Consider the following 20,926-nt stretch of genomic DNA (forward strand, 5'->3'; position numbering starts at 1 on the left):
TCTAAGGATTTATAAAGCGGTACTAATACTTCATGTGATTTTGATTCTATGCCCGTTTATACAACCAAGTATTGTATTAGCTTTTTTGGCTGCTGATGCACATTACTGGCTCATGTTTAAGTCATAATTTATAGAAATTTACATTATTTCAGCACTGAATGTAATACAGACAGAAACCTTTTTACCAACTTACCTGACCACAGAGAAATTGAAATAAGCATTCATGGTTCCCCCTTCACCCTCACCCCCCAGATATCAGTCTGTATCATTTTTCAGGAATAAGTAATGAGACAATGAAAATCCTAATTTCTCCCAAAACAATGACAGGAATAACACATGGCAATTGGAAATATCCTTGCTGATTCTAAATCACTGAATCAAGAAACAGGTTTCACTGACTTTAACTTAGGCTAGAAGAAAATGAATACCAGTAATCTGTAGTTCAGTAGAAATACTTCTTATAAGAATCTTTTAAGATCTTAATGGAGAGAATAAACAGTCTTCCAGACAGCACCTCACTGACTCAGGATGCAACTATCATTTGGGACTTCTCTAAATTTCGCTGCTTAAAATAAAACTGTAATGATTGATGTCCTCCCTTAGGAGTGGGAATGAATAGAGATTAATACAGTAAAGATGGTTAAACTGTCAGATTCCATGGACCAGGATTCAGCTTTATATCTCCAAAGTGTTTATTTTACATTACTGAAATAAACTGCTGGTGTTGAATTCAGCAGAATTCTCTCCAACACCTTATAAGCCTTTATAGTAACTAGGCTGAAACCAGAAAAAAAAAATCACTGACAAAGTGAAATTCCCCCCTATGCCAAAGGTAGTTTTAATCTGCTTCTGCTTCTCAACTTTCCCTCATTTCAGTGGACTCTTTGCCCTGCATTTCATGACAAGCTAAACAGTTGTACAGGTGGTCTTCGACTTACAACCATGCATTTAGTGACTGTTCGAAGTTATAACAGCACTGAAAATAGTGACACATGATCATTTTTCACGATTATGGCAGTTGCAGCTCTGTAGTCACATGATCAAAATTTGGTTGCTTGGCAACTGGCATGCATTTATCAGAGTTGCAGCGGCCCAGGGACATGTTTTTTGCAATTTCTGATAAGCAAAGCCAATGAGGAAGCCAGATTCACTTAGCAACTGTGGTACTAACTTAATTCAGTGATTCACTTAACAACTGTGGCAAGAAAAATCATAAAACGGGGCAAAACTCACTTAGCAACCATTTGGCTTAGCAGTGGAAATTCTGGACTCAATTTTGGTTATAGATCAAGGAGTATCTGTAGTCTGATATCTGTGAGAAATGTTACATATTTAGATGAAAATAACAATCATATCTAGACAACGTGATATATGTAAGGATAGTATTTTATTTGACTAATGACTCTGTACATGAATGGAGAACCATAAAATGAATGAATGAACGAATTAATGAGTGAGGGAGTGAGTGAGGGAGTAACAGAGTGAATAGATGAATAAAATGGCAGCACCCTATCAACCTTGGCTAAAATTAGTCAGGGTAGGATCTAGTTAGTAATTAGAGGCAGACTTCCAGGGAATGTCAGGGCAAGACATGAATATTCTGGAACAAGACAATTCGAAACCACGTCTTTAGTACCAAGAAAACTATATGGCTATGCCCACGAATTTGATTTGAGTTTATGATCAAATTTGTAAAATCTAGGTGATGAAATAAAAGTTACTTTTTTTGGTTAAGGGGACACTATTGCAGAAGGCTGGAAGCTAAAAAAAAAATTCTGTTTCTTCCAATCCTAATTCTAAGAAAAAATATTTTATATTTATGATACCACTGTCTCCTATGAAGAACTGTGACCATCAAGCATTCAGAACATTTGTTGCTGCAGCAAGTCATCCAGCTGCCCTTTTAAAGGCAGAATCTCAACGATGAGTGCATCAACCAGCTCTGTTATCGAACTCCAGAGTGCCTATCATGTCCACCCTGCTCCCGTTTAGAGCCAGCAGAATTAAGATGGGGCACAAGGAATTGGCGTAAGGAGTCCAAGAAATGTAGTCAAAAAAGAAGTTGAGGGAACATAAAGGTCTACAGAAAGCTGGAAAGGTAGCCACAAAGGCATGCTTCCAATCAGACCCGGAGTTGGACCTACTTTCAGTGATACTTCTATAATTTCTTTCTAGCCGCACAAACATGGGTTTTTTTTTTAGGTCAATCCAATGTGCTTTTCCCCATAAACATCTGCATGCTATGTCCTGACAGTTAGAATCAATCAATCAATCAATCAATGGAATGGCTTGCCTCCAGAAGTTGTGGGTGCCCCAACACTGGAAGTTTTTAAGAAGAGACTGGACAACCACTTGTCTGAAATGGGATAGTGCCTTCTGCTTGAGCAGGGTGTGGTACTGGAAGACCTCTAAGGTCATTCAAACTCTGTTCTGTTATTTCTGTTTATCCTGTGCCAGTGAGTCTTTCAGGAAATAGTTAACAGGCTCCAAGGAGGATACAATCAAAGCAATCATCAGGCAAATGGGTTAGCTTTTACATTGCAAAGTTCAATATAGGTAGTCTTTGACATATGACTATAATGGAGCTTGCCCATTATCTTGTAAGGGTCATAAAACAGATTGGTAATGTGACTGACTTAATTTTATGAGCGTCTTTATGGTGATTGTTAAATGAATCACCACATTCATTAAGTGCAGTTGTTAAGTTAACGCTGTGGTCATTAAGTGAACCAATGGTTCGTGATGGGTACAGTTTTGCCAAAAACTGGAAGTGATCCATCATAAATCCATCCATCCATCCATCAGGAAATCCATCATAAAACAGTCATGTGGCCGTAGGATGCTGCAAGTGTTCATAATTGTGGCTTTTTTGCCAAGCAACCAGATTTCAATCAGTGACTCCAGAGGGGGTCTGACTGATGGAACTTCAAATCTGGGTCATAAGTCCTCTTTTTTGGGTCAGTTATAACTTTGAACAGTCATAAGTGGAGGACTATCTGTAGCTCTGAGACACAATCTCTTACATTAAAAAAAAAGGCAATTGCTTTCAAAGCAATTTCCTAAGATAGCACAGAAACAGTTTAAAAACACAATCAAAAGTGAAGATAGATGAAATTAAGCTGAACTAAATATTGCTGCCAAAGCTACAAATATGCAAATTATAAGCCGTTTCCAAGCAAGCATGACTACAAGGCCTCTTTCAAGATTTCAGATCCAGTTTTTGGGTTTGTTCTTATGACAGGAGGTAACAACCATTGCGATCCACTGGTTTCACACACACCAAATTGTTTGTAGCAAAATGCTCAGATGAGGTGATGTGTGCCTACTAGGTATAACAAATACTGTATAATTTAGCCACGATATATCACATAAGTGGGTATGTAGTGCCATATAGGAATGGATTGCACAGGACCTACCAATGCTAACTTTCTGAGGTGTGTCAGTTGTGAGATAGTGCTTTACAACATATTTCATTAAAAGATCTTTCATTTTAAGCAATTAAAAAAATAGAATACCCAATTTATCCAATTTCCTGCCAGATCTTGAGGCCTTTCAGTTATAACCTCTTCTCTGCTTGGTTGCATCTTTCTGGAGGACTATGTTCTCCAGAAAGGAGCCTTGGTAGTATAGTGGTCTAAAGCACCCTGTTATTAAGACCAGCTGCCTGCAATTACTGCAGGTTCGAATCTCGCCAGGCTCAAGGTTGACTCAGCCTTCCATCCTTTCAAAGGTAGGTAAAATGAGGACCCAGATTGTGGGGGCAATAAGCTGACTTTGTATAAATATACAAAAGGATGAAGGCTATTGCTTAGCACATTGTAAGCTGCCCTGAGTCTCCGGAGAAGGGCGGCATATAAATTAAATTTAAAAAAAAAAGTCTAATCCACATATTAGATTTGGGGCTTCAAAAAAATGACATTCTGCAACAACCTAGGCTCTTCCTCATGATATCACCAAATCCCAACTCTTTATCCTTAGATTTTGAGGTGCTGGGGAGTTGACAAACTTTAAGCTAGTTGCTTCAACCATGAATCAATATGTCTAACTTTTACTTCTGCTAATTTATCAGTTGTTGGGGAGGGGAGGGGACGGGACAGGACTCCCTTTTAAGAATTTTTAGAAGGTTTTCCTCAAATGAAAGTTTGAATATAAAATTGCAGCTAAGTATTAAAGCAGGGATGCGCATACAGTCACTCCTCATTCATTTTATGATGCCCTCCCCCTCTCAGCATCTCAAAATCGCAACACTGGAATCTTACTGGCAAAATGCCCATTTTTGGAAGCTTCATTTCTTTCTTTTGCAACTGAAGCAGGGGCTAAATGTTTCTTCTACTCTGCTACTACATTATTACATCACCAATCTTGACTTCCTATGGCCCCAGAAAACCCAAAATAGCACGTCTCCAAGTTTTGAAATGGTTGCCCGCACTTTTAGGTTTTACTTTACTTGCATCTATCATTACTAACTTTATCCTTTCTATCACCAATATTTCTTGCTGGGAAACTGTAAGCTCTCTGCTACCTATACAATGATCCATACACATTATCATTAGAAGACACTTTCTCAACTGAGGTTCCATAGATCCCTAGGTTTCTGTGAAAGGTTGCAAGAGACTGTGATTTAGGGGGGGAGGGGAAAGCAGAAAATAAACATTTTTGAACTTTGCCTACCACACAATCCTAGCATTTGTAGGAGTAGGAAGTGTTATTTGTTGCAGCTCAGCTTACTGACCATCTAATGTAACATGAGCTGTAGATACAATTTTTATGCTGGGATTCTCTGAGACTTGAACATTATTTTAAGATAAGATTGAGAAAGGCTGAGATATCAGTCTATCTAAAGTAGTACTTCCTTGGCAATTCAATCTAGCTGCTCTCCTTGTTCTCACAAACCTGTCAGTCATTCTGCATCTCACTAATATAAAAGAAAATCAATATTTTAAAGCTTCCAAGAGGTGGTGCAAGTAACAAGCTTTCATCAGAGGCTTGACCTGATGCTTCAAGAAGTGATGTAGATGCCTTGAGCTTTTTGAGGGACAAGCATCAAGTCATACAGGCCACCCTTGATACCTGCTTTGAACATCTACCCCTTGACTTCAACCCCCTCTCCCCAAATAACTTTAAGGAGGTGCTCATGCTTTCACTGATAGAATAGGTAAAACCTAATGAGTACACTACCATGATTTGGTAGCGGGTGCTTAATATACTGTGCTGTTCCATCATTTTGCTCTTGGAAGGCAGATGCTGGAATGGCATACCCATGTCTTGCTATGGATTCCAGATTGTGGGGAGCTTTTATTTCATTTCAGCAAGCAACTAAATGAAAACATTTAAGTTGGTTAAGTTCACAGGGCCAGTGTAGTGTAGTGGTTAAGGCCTTTGGCTCTGAGTTCCAATCGCACTGTGGACACTAACCCAGCTGGGTGACCTTGGACTAATCACTCAGCCCTAGGAAGCAGGCAATAGCAAACCACTTCCAAAACATTGCCCAGAAAACCAAGAAATTGATTGGAAGGTAAAATATGACTGCTTGATATGCCATGTCCAAACTAATATAACATTGGGGGCCTTTCCAGCATATTGGATGAACCAAGCAGAGAAGTTGCTTGTAATAAAAGGAGGTCCTTTCCTGCTCTGCTTCTCTTCAGGCCCAAAATGACGCCCATCTCCTCCATCCGAGATATGTTACAGAAAAACCCAGCCGCCAGAGCAAAATTCCCGTTGATTCACAGTCGCAAGCACACATACAAAGCCTCGCCGAACACCCCGCCCCACGGAATCGATCGTGGAATTTGGCACACGCGTGCAGCGGCTGAGCAGCCCCACAAGGAACGGGTCGGGATCGGAAAGAGGCAGATGAGACGGCTCAGCGAAGGGCGCCCTGCCCCGCGTCTAACTCTTGACGGTAGCACCGGCCTCGTCGATCCCGATGCCCAGGATGCTACTTAGCAGCAACAGCAACAGCAACGCCTCGCCCGCAAAACTGTAGCCTTTTCCCGCGTTGAACCCGCCCGGCGAATGAGCGCCAAACCCGAAGGAGGCGCTTGTGGCTCGGCTCCTTCAAAGTAAAGCTTCGTCTGGCGCTCTGGATCCGGCGGGGAACTCCGGAGGCGGGAAAAGCAACGTGCCCTTCGGCACGGCAGGGCACAGGAGGATGGCCGCCTGCCCCCCATCATGAGCCCAACCCGCTCCTCTCTGTCTCCCCGCCCAGCCCTGCCCTGCCCTGCCCAGCCGGCAGCCGTGGGGGCCGGGCGAAGAGTCTCGGAGCTCACGGGAGGCGGAGAGCGCAGGTAGCAAAGGAGGAGGAAGCGGCTGTCGGCAACACTTGGCGGAGGAGCGGACCGCCGCAGCCGAGCTCCGATGGGCGAACTCGAGGCGGAGGATAAGCCCGGGCCCGATACTCAGACCCCTCACGGGAGGGCCCGGACCTCGGCTCACCATCCCAGCGGCGCCGGGCGAAGGCGCCGAGCTGCGCGCGCCTTCGGTAAACTGGCTCGGCGGCTCCTGCAAACTTTGCGGGGGGCGCGGCGGCGGCAACGGCGGGAAAGCGCTGAGGCGGAAGACGACGAAGGCGGCTTTAAGCGGCCGCTCGGCTCCGATCGCGGCCAAGCAGGTGGCGGCGGCGGCGTCCGACTAGGCTCGGGCGCGCTGAGCCCCCCTCCTGCGGCCAGTTCCGGGGATCCGCGCCCGCTCACCCCCGGCGCGCAGGGGCTCAAGAATCACGGCAACACGTGTTTCCTGAACGCCGTGGTGCAGTGCCTGAGCCACACCGAGCTGCTCGCCGCCTTCCTCCTGCTGGCTTTGCCCGATCCACCGAGTCCAGCCAGACCTGGATCGAAAGCCGCCACCGGAGAGGTCACTCGGCACTTGGCGGCGCTTTTACGCGCGCTCTGGACTCTGGAGTACACCCCGCAGCTCTCCGCAGACTTCAAGGTAGGGTCCACGGGAGACGAGAGAGGGCGAGCTATCCAAGCGTACCTGGATCGCTCGTTACCTACACTGGGTCCTCGTGTGTAGGAATGTAGGCTCTCGGTTGGAAAGCTGCGCAGGGGAATCATTAATGCCTAAATGTGTCTCTCTCAACGCTTGCGAGCCGCTTGTAATCTACCGATAAAGTCCGTTTCGGGGCTTCGTGTTTAACTCCCAGGGATGTAAGTGCCGAAACAGCGTGACCTTCTGCAGTCACTGAGCGTAATAAGATCAAGTTAATGTAAAACTCCGCCGGAATCTGAGGCAGAAACCAAATGATTGTCTTCATGCATCGTTCCAATTCTGGCGGCGCCCTTTTGAGATAAGCAGCTGGCGGGAAACGGCTCCATTTACTTAAAAATTGGGAGGATCGCTCACTCGTGTTTTTCTCTCCTTAGTCGCCACTCTTTTTAAGGTAAACTGCCTGTCGTTCCCGTGCAGTCAGATTTCGAGAGGGAGGAGTAGCAGCAGCACAAACAAACACCGGCGTACTAAGGACAGAATCATTGCCAACTAGAGGGAAAGAGACTGGATTGATAATAGGAGTACATCAAAGGCCGGCCCAAGAGATTCGCGATGGTGTTATTCGAGGTTGGGGTGGGAGGTCTATTTTATTGGGAAACTAGTCTAGCCTGGAGGCTAAAAGTAGACAATTATTAAAGATACTTCCCTATCTGCTTTATATCTCTGTATCTAGTGTATCTATGGAGCTTGCCCCCTGTCAGAACTTAGGTGAAAGAATAAAGTCTATCTCTTGGAAGTTTGTTGGTTTAAACCTCAGAGGATAATAGAAAAATCGTTTCCACTCCAAGGAGGGGATGCCTAGTGATGACTGTCATGCTTGAGCCTCTCTTACAATTTCCACAGTTCCTGGCTCACACGATCAACTCCTGCAACTCGGAGAGCAGTGATTATAACTTATCAAGCAAGTGACAGGTTAGGAAAAGACGTGCTTGGCTGTTTCAAACAGTCCTGTTTTCCGCCATTCTGTGCAAAGACCATAACAAGGTATTGTGCTAGAAAGGTAAATATCAAGTACTGGTTGTCTCAGAAGCTTTGCTCAATTTTGTAGTGCTCAACTTTGGTCCAGACCTTTGAAGATGAAAAGGAGAGATTTATTACTAAGTAGGAGCCCTGCAACTCCCTGCCTGGGTTGAACCCCAAATGATATTGGGGCAGCCAAGCAGATGAAGTATGCCTGCGGGTTGGGAACAAAGATCAGAGGAACAAGAGCATCAAGCTGGGTCACCTTCTTTCACAGCCTTCTTCCAAAGCCCTGTGTTAATCGCAAGCCAGTGGGGATGGAGGGGCTTTTCATCACAATGTCCCTCAGGTGCTGATTTTAGATCAAAAGCACAGATCTGTGTGAGCGACTCCTACTCTCTTCTTCCTCCAATTTCCAACTAGGCACAGACAATCAGGATTCTTTGCTGTTACCTGAGCTCATGAAGAGTGAGAGACAAAAAAACAAAAAACAAAACCCAAGTAGAAGGAAACTGGGGAGGTAAAAATCAGTCCAAACCAGTTGCTGAGAAACCTCAGAGTGACAAAGAGATATTCATATTTCCTAAGGAGAGGGTGGGGATCTTGAGTGCTGCTTGCCTTTGGGCTTCTCTCCTCTGCTTAATCGAGCAAGTGATGCTAGGCCTGCTCTGCAGGAACCCTAGGAAGCAATGTAAGTGTCCAGAGCCAGAAGTTTGCCAGCACAGTTTGTTTACATTTTCTGGAATTCTTGGGTGGAGGGGGGAAAAATGGATTGGTGACACTGCAGAGAAGGAATGTACAACTTCCATCAGCTTGAGGGCAGCACTAAGCTTTGCATAGCATATCAAGGACCATATTCCAAATGTGATTGAGACTGGTATCCGCTGGAGTTCTTACAACATGAAATAGATCCTAACCCTTTATATTTTGCCCCTCCCAGGCAAAACTGTAAAATAAGACAAAGCCCCAACCCAATCCCCTCCCTTTCCCACAACAAGGATAACATGTTTGGATGAACCTTTTTTTAACAGGGTATCGTGGGGTCAAATCAAAGATGATGTCAGGTGCTCCTATTGCAGTGAGATTGAGGAGCAGTGGAAAAGGCCTCTCATTCAAAAGAAGAAATTACAATTGGTGTGCTGGAATTTCCTATTTGGGGAATAATGTGTTCTCTAGAAAAGGGGGCCTAGGAGATAGGATTAGGAGGGCCTCTGGGTTGAGGGCTTCCCATTTCTATTTGTTTGTTGTTGAAGGTATAATCTGACACTTTTTGTTGGCAGATTGGATTCTTTGGAGGTGAGCCTCTTCTGTCTCTGGCGCTCATGTTTAGCTGCTGGCTGTCACAGGCTCTTTCAGCTTTGGTGAAATCTCTTGTTTTTAATTCTGCTGTTTGACAGTCCTGCTGATAATAGAATAATGTGTGTTTGTCTCTCCCTATTGATGCAGCAGCCTCTGTCAAAGGTGAAATTCTAACTTCTTCCTGTTTTTTTTAATTATTATTTATTGCTCTGGGAAGAGTCTGTACTGCTCAGTTGGATATTAGGTTACAGGCAAGGATTTAGAAATAAGAAACTCAGGTTTCAGATTCTCCAGACTGAGGCTTCTCAAGGGAAAACAGAAACAAGAACAATATCGATATTCAGTTTTAAAATGCTCTTTGGGAAGAATGTAAACAAGCTGTACATTCCTTATTACAAAGCATCATGTTGCATAGCTGATTTATTTCTATGTTTTTCTTAAATCTGTAAGTCAGTTTAATACGATGTTAGTTTACATTCACATGGGAAATCACAGCCTCTGGAAACCTATGGTAAATACAAAGGTGGTGGAAATTCAAATGATAAGGCAACGGTTATATAGTTGCAAATAGAAGAAATTGGACCACTCATGTATCAAAGATCAAGTGATGGCTTACATGTGTAGAATGAGTCATTAAAGGTCTTAACTCTAGATACAAATACTTGTATGTTTCCACACAAGTTTCCATACAAGTTCCAAAGATTAGTTTTTAATGGTGTAGGCTGCAGTCAGAACATAGAATATTCTGTGGGAAATTGTAAGCTTCCTATTTTTGTTTTCCTATTTGTGGAAATAGTCAATGGTTATCTGACAAATGAGGAAGCTGTTGCTGCATCTACATGGTCATTTTTTTTCCCACCTTGCCATATTTGGCACTCTGCTAATTCCTGGTGCGGCAATTTAAAGGTACTCTTAATAGGGTACTCATCCTGAAGATGGACAGGGTAGGTGGGCAAAGTCTGTGAATTTAAATTGTTTATATAGAAACTGATGCAGCCTGGAACATATGAAATCTAATAATTCAAATTTCATCTCTGCTGTGACTTTTCCACCTGGTTTCAGACAAATCTGATCTCATCATCTGCAATATGGAAATAATAATAATGGCATCTATCTCGTAAGATTGCTGCAAGGTTAGCACTAGACTAAAATTTCTCAGTTGATTTCAACCCTCAGAAGTGAAACATGCACGTGTATAAGGATAGCATCGCTATTTTCCACATATGCATACTTTTACAGAAAATGGGGTAGAATATTTTGTCCTTAAGAGTTACAGAATATACTACCATGTTTCCCCGAAAATAAGATCCTGTCTTATATTTTTTTGAACCTTGAAATAAGCGCTTGGCCTTATTTTCAGGGAGGTCTTATTATTTTGGGGCATGTGGAGGAAACCAGAGGAAATGGCGGGGACAAGCTGTGCATGCGTTTAAATATTTTTGGGGAGGGCTTATTTTCAGGGGGGGCCTTATTTTAGTGCATGCGCTCAAAAGCCCAATTGGGCTTATTATCAGGGGATGTCTTATTTTCAGGGAAACAGGGTACTAGTGATTACAGTAGTTAGAATGAGTAGAAGGCAAGCCTTCCTAGGTCTTCAGCTGATGAATTACCTGTTGGAATGTTGAACGTGCAGTAGATTGGGAGTGAAACCTGCATTCTTTGGCATAATGACTTAGAGTGGATTAGTCCTATTAAATACAGGGAATCTTTTTTCTAGGCTCCCTTTATAATTACCGTCTCACACAGAGAACTGTAATGTTTCATTCATGCATTTAAGATTAAAGAAATGAATGATGACTTCCATTGCCATCACTTTCACCTCATGTGCAGCTTTGCATTGAAACCCATTGCCTTACTCTTTCACCAGGCAGAATATGGGTATATATGTAATATAAGCCAATTCTATGACCCTCTTGCTGTCAGCCTACACAGCCACTAGCTTTTTAAAGGTATCTTCTTAGTCTGTGGCCTTCTTATGGGATTGATCGATTGATTTAATTGATCTATGAAGAAGTTCAGAGGAAGAATTAGAATACCTAAAACCTGAACTTAAAATTTAGGAACTTGATGGAAACATTCCCATTTCAGAAAAGAATGCAAGGTAGTCAGATTTTTCCCCATTGCTGGAATGTGAACTTTTCTCCCTGTGGTCTGTATAATTTCTTACATAAATAACAAGACACAATTTGAAAGGGAGGAGGGGAATGAGAGATTAAAATATTACCTTAATCTCTGTGTTCCAAAAGCTGGAAGTAGATAACCTCCTTTTCAGCCATAGACCATATTTCAATTTAGAGTGTTTGGTAGGAGGAGCCTTTGCATATACACACCCTCTGTTTGTTTATTGTGATATTGAATAGTGATGTTCACTAGGAGCTGTGTTTCTAGGAAACAGCACAGGAGAGGGAAGGAAATTGTGTAGGAAAAGCCAGGGGGAGAAGAGAGACCATTTCTTCTGTGCTAGTGCCATCCCAGGTAGTTTTATATTTATATGATGGAACACAACCTGCGTTTTTCTAATTTTATCAGAGTCTTTCTCATCTATTTCTGGATTATGAAGGATTTGACAATGCAATAACTGCATCGAATCATACATAGACACTTTCCCCATTGTCTAATCACTTGGAAAATAGTTCTTTAGGGACCCTCTTAAGTAGTCTTACCCTGGGAACACAAGGGCGATCTTTTTTTAATTTCTTTTCTTTTTATTTCTAATGGGCAGATAAAAAAAAAAAAGAGGGTGGAAGGTGTGGCACGACCAGCTTCCTGCCTGTTGAACACTGCCTCCAGCATGGACTCACCTGGTTGCTTCTGCCACAGTTTTTAAAAAATCCTAAAATGCTAATTGGATTTGAAGCTCTTGTTAATGCGTAGTGCTTGTCCTTCACAGCAACATTTTAAAAGTCGGTGTTAAGCCTAAGAAAGGTAATGATATCCTTCATCTCTGAGACTGAGAACTCTCCTGTTTGCTCTTCTGGCCCTTTCTATACATAGAATAACTATTCCCCTACTGTGCTCTACCTCAGTTTTCATACTCCTATGAAACATGAAAGTTTGTTTTTCTCATCCAATGCATATTTTAGCTGTGCTATGTGTTCCAACTCTATTGTGCTGAGTCCTGGAGGTTCATCCACTACTGTTTTTGGTTTATTCATTTATTCAGTTTGGATGCCACCCAAATTCAATCAACTCTGGGTGCCTCGCACAATAAACAAGAAATAGCAAAATTCAATCTCTCTCTCTCTCCCTCCCTCTCCCATTCAATACACCAGAGTTTTAAAATTATGCCTTGATTGAATTATTGTAATGTATTTGTATCATTTTATACCCTCTTTCCTCAAATGAGTACTCAAAATGGCTATGAGTTAAAATAAAATGAATCTTAAAATTGAATGAACAATTAAAAGCTTGCCAAAAAAAGAGAGGAATCTTTACAATTTTTGATGAAGGGGAAGATGGAGGGGACTTACCACAACTCCTGGGGGAGTGCTAAACTAGATGCTAAAAATATGCAACTTTATAAAAAAATACCTCAAGGATAGAGAGCACATTTTTCCAAGTATTAGCCTATACTAACCACTTACCCCATATTATCATTCTTATTAAGCACTTTGTTCCAGATGCCTACTTGCATTGCCTTAATTGCTGACACCTTCTGTTGTATATATGTAGCACCTGAGTGTTTCTCCTTAAAAAACAGATCTTAATAAGCAACATATTCAGAGGTGGTATTCAGCAGGTTCTGACCAGTTCTGGAGAACCAGTAGTGGAAATTTTGAGTAGTTCAGAGAATGGGGATTTTGCAGTAACCTTCCCCTGGAGTGGGTGGGAATGGAGATTTTAGAGTATCCTTCCCCTGCCATGCCCACCAAGCCATGCCATGCCACACCCACCAAGCCACGGTGACAGAACCGGCAGTAAAAAAATTTGAATCCCACCACTGAACGTATTATTTGTGCATTTTACATGACATGTAGCCCTAGCTCTTGAAATGTGAAATTATCCAATTTTACCATGATAAATTACTTCTTTTTGGTATGTATTTTATTGCAGGGGCCCCCAATCACTGGGCCGCGCAAATGGCTGGCCAGAGTGCACGTAGCTAAACTTGCACAAGCAGCAGGTCAGTGGGCAATCATGTGTGTGCCTCCCGGCCGCCACTCTTACAAGTCGAGCTGCACATATGTGCGCCAGACCACCGCTTGCATGGCCCAATTCCCCCCCCCCCCCCGGTTGGGCTGCCAAGCTGCAAATGTTGACGACTGCTTTTTTAATGGATAGATAATGCCCATCCAAGTTTTAGAATAGTTCTTTAGTAGTATAAATCCTGAACTGCCAGTTTCCCATGTGCCTTATGCACATGTAAGTCATGGATACTAGAACCCTAGTGCCTGGACTGGGAGATTGTTAATCTAAGAGTGTACAAATAATCATATAGGGATAAAGGACTGCTGTGCGCTATAATTTATATTTTTCCCATAAGAGCCTGAAACTCTTCTCGTTTACAATGGCTTCTATGAACGTTTGGCATATTCTGATCGCACTGTGCCAAAAAAATAGTTTACACTATTCTCACATTATTGTAACTAGAAAGCCAGTCAGAAAGCACTGGATGAATGAGCAGCTGGTCCCTGCCCAACTATCTGTGATGGTTTTAGATTTTTAGGACCTGGCACTCCTCTAGAAATGTCAAACTATGGTGCCCATAAACCTTATTGTGCCTTTGTGAGACTCTTTGGTTCATGTTTATTTATTGGCCGTGTTTCAGCTATGTTCATGGCAGTAATATTATTTTCCATTGTAATGCTGCTGTTGCTGACCTTCCTTTTTACTCTTCTGGCAGATTCTTTATCAACAATAAATGAAGTACTTCAGGAAGAGGGATAAATTTCACATTAGACATTCAGAAACAGATTTTTTTCCCCAGCAGTCCGGTAATTGTGGCTTAAATCTGTGGGATTTTAAAAAAAACACTAAAAACTACAAATGTTTTTCTCTGCAGAATATATTCATATTTTAATATATTGTACTGTACATTCTATTTCATCTAGTTTATTGGTACTTCCTTGTCCCAAGTGGTGCTTTTGATTGACTATTGTCCTGGCATTGTCTTCAATTAAGGATCAGAACCTATTATTAGATTGTAGCATGGATTGGCCTTAAGTATGACAATAGCAGCAGCATCAAGTTGCAAATATTAATCCTATCTTATGCACAACCTGAACTGCTAAAACTATGCGGATGCTGTCTGAGAATGTTAAAAGACCTCAAATTATACTTCTAAGTGTAAGCTTTTTTTGAGATAAAGGTCTCAGTCCAAACCAATATCTGTTGCCAATCAAGACAACAAATGTACATTCAAGAACCACAGAATGCTTGAAAAAAGCTACTGCCCAAGCTTTTCATCCTCTATTATAAAACTGGCATTAGGAGGAGGAGGTGGATATGAAACACCCCTGGTAGGAAAGGGGGTGAGACAACAACATCCACATTCCTGGACAACATGGATATAATGAAAGAAAAGATTGCTTTTGAAGGAAAAGTGTTGCTCAGGTCATGCTCAGTCCTACATTTTATCTTTCTGTTTCCTGTCAGACTCCTGTACTGTCTCTCTCCTCCCCGCCCCCAAACAAATGGGAGTTTAGGTTTAAGAACATTATTCATGCACATTCCATTCTGGACCAGCGATTCTATCTCAGTCAAGCCTAATTTGTAAGATTCTATTTGTGGGAGGAAAAAAGTAGGGAGCTTTATGTACGGTACCCTGAACTCCTGTATGAAAAGGCAGATTAAAAAAATTAGTAGTAAAATATTGTAAGAATTGGTTCTATTTTTAAAAATAATTTTATTAAAGATTATGATTACAGTAGCAAAAACTATACAAACTAAAAGAAAGAAGAGTAGAAAGAATAAAAAGTACAATGAAAAAAGAGAAGAAAAAGAGAAAGAAATGTAGGAATGTAATAAAGAGAAAAGAAATATATAAAGAAGTGACATCCAACCTTCATCACAGCAAGTGTAGACAATTTTAGTAACTTTTGCTGCCATCATCCCATGTCCCATCTCTTATGTATAAACAAATAAATAAATTATTGTCATTTCAGTCCTGGGATCAGCAGAAGTCCATTAAAGGAAAGCAGAAATAACAATATATGTACTTTTAATCTTGATCAAATAAACTAACTTTATATTCCTTTCTTCTAATGATTTTAATCTTCAGTTCATATAATGTGATAGAACTTTCTTTTTTGTCCCTTCTCAAAAGATGATGTAAAATTGAGCATGTTCACATGATAGCTAGTTTAATGACTGACATGATTTATGGCTTTAATTCCAGGTTCAATTGCAGTCATAAATGGGAGGACTACCTATTCTTTATTTCTCTCTCTCCGTACCCCTACTGGTTTAGAAAGTGGCAAGAAATTACATCACTGATATTTGATGATTTGTTGCTGAATTTTGCCAGCATGATGCCAGGAAGACGATAAAGCAGAGATACAGAGATTGTGTGATTAGGACATTAGTTATTTCAGAATGCACAGAAGTTCACATGTATTGGTTATATCATTTAACACAATTTAGAATTGAAGCTATGTTATTCTGCCCAGGCAGAATATCCTAGTTTTTATAGTCCCTGAGAACCACTTTCAGTCAGTGTCTGCAATACTGACTTAGGTGGACCAGTAATCTGATAAGAGTATATACAAGTTCCCATATTATCCAAACCATATTTTAGTCACACACTGCTTGTTCAAACCTATACTGAATCAGCCACATCTCCATAGACCTTGAAAATTAGAGCTCACTATCTCAATTTCCCTATCTGGAAAACTAGAGATCTCTATCTCCCTAATGATGATGCATTAGGTGACACTTTCCCCATAATTTTATTTCCAAGTCTTCTTTGTTTATTTTCTGCGGTCAACAGAAGGCACAGGAGTGGTAGAAAATAAAATGGGCATCTCTCTTAAAGAAAAAAAATATATTGTGGACAATATTTTCTTAAAGACCGGAAATTCTGTTTTTGAAATAAATGACTATTTTATCTATTTTGATAAAATATTGATCAAAGCCCACTCCTTTAAAAATGCATTTGCACAGCCTAGCCCAAACATCAACAGTCTTGAGTTCTATGGGTGTTTTAGGCTGAAGTCTAATAATCTGAACTAAGGATATTTTACATTGCAAGGAATTTAGGGACCTCTAGTCCAGTAGCTCCATACTCATATAATAACTCACATTGTTTAAAGTAAAGTAACCCATATTTTTCAGAACTGTGTATAATAGCAATTTTGGTGATACTTTTGCAATACATATAGTGAGTGGGGAAATAGCTGACAAGAATGCTTTATTATAGCAATATTCCTAGGCAAGTGTGTTATTTAATTTTTGTTTAATAGAATGCTTATTTTGTAACCATAAGGTTTCAGCGATAAGCTACCTGCTGAGGCTTCACTACAGATAAATAACTGGAGGGCAGGTCCGTTAGCACTCCGTATGTTGTGTAAATGTATTAACAATCAAGCGTTTGTTAGCTTTTAATTGCTCTTTAGTGTATGGGCAAGAAGCTTTGCTTGAGGAGAGCAGGGGTTTGAACTATGTATGTTGTCTTTTGGGGTATCATAGTGTGGCCCAGATTTAGGACTGGAAAGCAAGAAATAATACATAACTTGTGGCCTAGATGGTTGTATCCTATTTATATAGGATAGGCATCCTATTTATACCTATGAGAAATTTTGGAGTTTTTTGAAAGAGAATTTCATCAGGTGTGGCTTCTTCCACAACAGCAGTTGAATCGTATTGTGTAGAGTATTGCAAAATACAGAATTGAACAGAATTGAACAGAATCCAGAATTGCTGCTTGGAGTAAAAAAATCAAAATGCCAAAAAAGAAACAAAAGAGGAAGCTCTGGCTGGCCATGAACATCATAGTGTAGGTCAGGGGTGTCCGTCATGTGGAGGCCATACCCACATAGCTCCACAAAAGTGTAATGTGACACAGTGAGTTTGACACCCGTGGTGTATGTAATAAACACCACTACTCTTTCTTTTTTAGATAGTTCTAGTGCAGGGCCACTTCTGTCTTGTAAAACACATTACCAGGGTAAAGTTGAAATTACAATAGTATTTACAACCTAGTCCTGATGGCCATTGCCCCCCTTCAGTGGTCATGTGACCACATTTCAGGTGCTCAACTGGCCCACATATATAACCGTTTGTAGCATCCCACAGTTATGTGACTGTTTTATATTTTTTGCTGAAAACTGGCATTTATTTCCTGTTTGGGGCAACACTGGCCCATAGTGAAGAATTGATTCACCTGATGACTACAAAAAAAATCATAGAATCAGGTCGGACACATGGGTTACCCACTTTATAATTGTCACAATTTATGACCATAATGGCAGGCTCCATTATGGCTGTAAATAGAGAACTCCCTGTGTTTCCTGAAAAGCCATCAGAGGATTCCTGCTAAATGTTGGACTGTTAAGTATCAGAAAAGAGACATAAAAGCTAAAATTCCAAAGTATGTTCGGCCAGCCACATGAGACAATTCCCTTTCCCTTTCTGTTTCGTATCTTCTTTTTCAGTTTACAACTCTAAAAGTGTTTGTTGACTTCAGCACTGAACATTTGATGTTCTTTAAATGGTTTTCAAACTTGTCACCATCTTTTGCATCACAAGGTCGGCCATGCAGAGGGATGAGAAAAGCTATTTTTCACTAGTTTCTACTATACAATATGAAAGGTGCCTAATTCCCTTCTTCATTCCTCTTTTGAAATGGTCCTTTTCTTTCCTACCCCAACTGATTTTGCAGATTGCGAGAAGAGTCCATCTCCCATTTCATCAAAACTGAATGAAGTCATGTATTGTCACTATCTGTTTGTTGATTTATAAAAGCAATAATGCCATGTTGGCTAAAAAGAAAAAAAAAATCCACAGAGAGAATATCTTTATTAAGCTGCCTAAAGTTATAAGAGATCAGTGCAAGTTTTTGAATTTTAAGAACTCCTTATCAAACCAAAAGAAAAAAAAATGGGGATAACCCTTGAATCCCATTTATTTTATTTATTGAATCCCATTTGTTGAATCCCATTTGAAGCAGTTTATGATGTTAGCTAGAATGATGGACAATCTTCAAATACAGTATACATGCATACTTATATGTATATTCATTCATTTTTATCATGCTCACGTTACTGATAAGTCAGTGCACATTCTACCAAAACTACCAAAAGCAAAATTGCAAATTCTCCATTTTCAGAAGCATAGCATCTTTCTTTTCACAATCTCTTTTTGCGCCTTGTTTCTGTATTTGCAGATTCTTGGCAGGCCCATCTCAGCATCCTACATGCTGCAGTTAAATGAGCGTACAGAATTTAAGGAACAATAGAACATGTGGGAGGAGGTTGGTATATGGAGGAGTGGGGAGATGGCAGAATATATCTTTAGTATTTTATTCAGGAGATACATCCTTGAGGAGTGGAAATGTTTCAGTATATAAAGAAATGCTGGAAAATCTCAGGGATGCTAAGAACTCTGCTTGTGTATGGCCAGAGCACCTGTTTGAAAAAAAGAACATGGGACGAAGATAATCCTTCTAGCACCTTGTAGATGGTTTGGACTGGATGTATTAGGATATCCAATGGTTGTTTTAGTTTAACACATTTAAAGGATTACATACAGGTAGTCCTTGACTTACGACCACAATTGAGCCCAAAATTTCTGTTGCTAAGTGAGACATTTGTTAAGTGAATTTTGCCCCATTTTATGATCTTTCTTCCCACAGCTGTCAAGTGAATTAGTGCAGTTGTTAAGTGAGTGACACCGTTGTTAAATGAAACTGGCTCCCCTATTGACTTTGCTTGTCAGAAGGTCGCAAAAGGGGATCACATACCCTGGGACACAACCGTAATAAATATGCATCAGTTGCCAAGGGTCTGAATTTTTGATCACATGACCATGGGGATGCTATAACAGTTGTAAGCATGAAAAATGGTTGTAAGTCACTTTTTTTAGTGCCGTTGTAACTTTGAACGCTCACTAAATAAATTATTTTTTAGTCAAGGTACAGTATTATTAATACTGCCTGTATTAGGGAAGACTAGGCTTTCAAATGGCATCTCTGCCTCTCTTTCTTTTTCTTTTCCTAGCAGGATTTCTATGACTTTGAACAATTAGATGAGAGGCTGAAATTCTGAAATGGTCACCTTTCCCAGAGCAAGAATTTGTTTGGTTGGGTTTTTCCATTCACACAGGTGTTAAAGGCAGAGATGCATTGCCAGAAAGCAGAAAAGCTTTCCTGTGTGTCTTGAAGAAGATGCCTTGGGCTCCAGAAACATTTCTATCCAGCTGACTGAAACGGCTTATACCGAACTGAGTCCTCTTTTAGCAGAGAAAATTGGATTTTCCAAGCTTCCCTTCCGTTTCCAAAGAACAGCAAGTGGCTGTTCAGTTTTGTGGTTCAGGAGGGTTTGTTCACTTGGGAACTGAAGAACATTGGACTGGAACGGGAGCACCAAGTCGTAACTGCTTGGAAGAAAAAGAGTAAAGTGGCCCTGACAGACATGTTGAGGGGGGGCATTTCCTTCTGAGTTCTTAACAATGTAGAGTTAGTTGTCATGGCAACTGTTTGGCAAATCAGTGGCAGGCAGAACCTATGTTTTCTCCTATTGAGCCCCACCAGGGATCAATTTAGCATCCCTGCTTATTGCGCTAGTATTAAATATGTTGCTTCTTTGCCAAATGTTGGTGGAAACTCAAGATGTAAAGGGACATATTTCATGATTTAGCGATTGGGATCCCTTGGGATTTTTTTTTTTAAAAAGTGATTGTGTTTTTCAAAGGAGTGCAAAATAGCAGTGGCAATAGATAGGGCTACACATCATACGTTTTGGTTTTCTGTGATACCAGGGTGATATACTGTAATATAGAAGCATATAAATTGCAACATAGACATTAGTCAGATGGGCCAGGTTGGAACCTGGATTCAAATCTCCATTCATGAAATGGAATGTGCACCTGTAGCAGCAGAGGGGAAGGATTTGGCCACCTCAGAGCATTCCCAGAAAGAGATCCTGGACCAAGAGACTTTATAGTCCCAAGATGGGTGAGGGTTGGGGGAAGAGGTTCAGTATAACAACACCCTAAAATCTCAGAATATATCCAGTAGCTTAAAGACTATATCTATATATATATCTATATATATCTATATATCTATATCTATCTATATCTATCTATATCTATCTATCTATCTATCTATCTATCTATCTATCTATCTATCTATCTATCTATCTATCTATCTATCTATATTCTTACTTCTTCGTAGGGTTTATGTGTGTTTTTCCTCTAGCCAGGTTTTCCCTATGCAGCAGTTTTCCCTACGCTGCAGAAAAACCTTGGTTACGTAGGGAAAACCTGGCTAGAGGAAAAACATACACACACACACACACACACACACACACACACACACACACACTATATAAGTAGTGTATATATCTACTACATATAAACAAATAAAGGATTGGACTTGATTAGATCTCACTGTCTCATCTCAATTGGGTAACTTTAGTCTAGCCAAATGTGGAGCCTTCAAGTCCCAGATATCTTATCCTCACAGGGCTATAGTAAAGACTGGACAGCCTATGAGTCACTGGATCATCTGTTTGGAGAT

General features: G+C 40.7%; 1 protein-coding gene across 1 annotated transcript in view; it reads left to right on the forward strand.

Annotated features, from left to right (window-relative positions):
- The first annotated feature begins 6,360 nt into the window (after positions 1-6,360).
- Positions 6,361-20,926, forward strand: part of USP43 (ubiquitin specific peptidase 43) — a 109,671-nt gene continuing 95,105 nt past the window's right edge. Inside the window, exon 1 of the mRNA XM_070934494.1 lies at positions 6,361-6,933. Coding sequence (XP_070790595.1) covers positions 6,361-6,933 — 573 coding nt within the window. The remainder of the gene's footprint in view (positions 6,934-20,926) is intronic.

Source organism: Pituophis catenifer, unplaced genomic scaffold (assembly GCF_029215685.1).
Source record: "Pituophis catenifer annectens isolate HBS135680 unplaced genomic scaffold, rPitCat1.0.hap2 SCAF_2, whole genome shotgun sequence".
Taxonomy (NCBI): Eukaryota; Metazoa; Chordata; class Lepidosauria; order Squamata; family Colubridae; genus Pituophis; species Pituophis catenifer.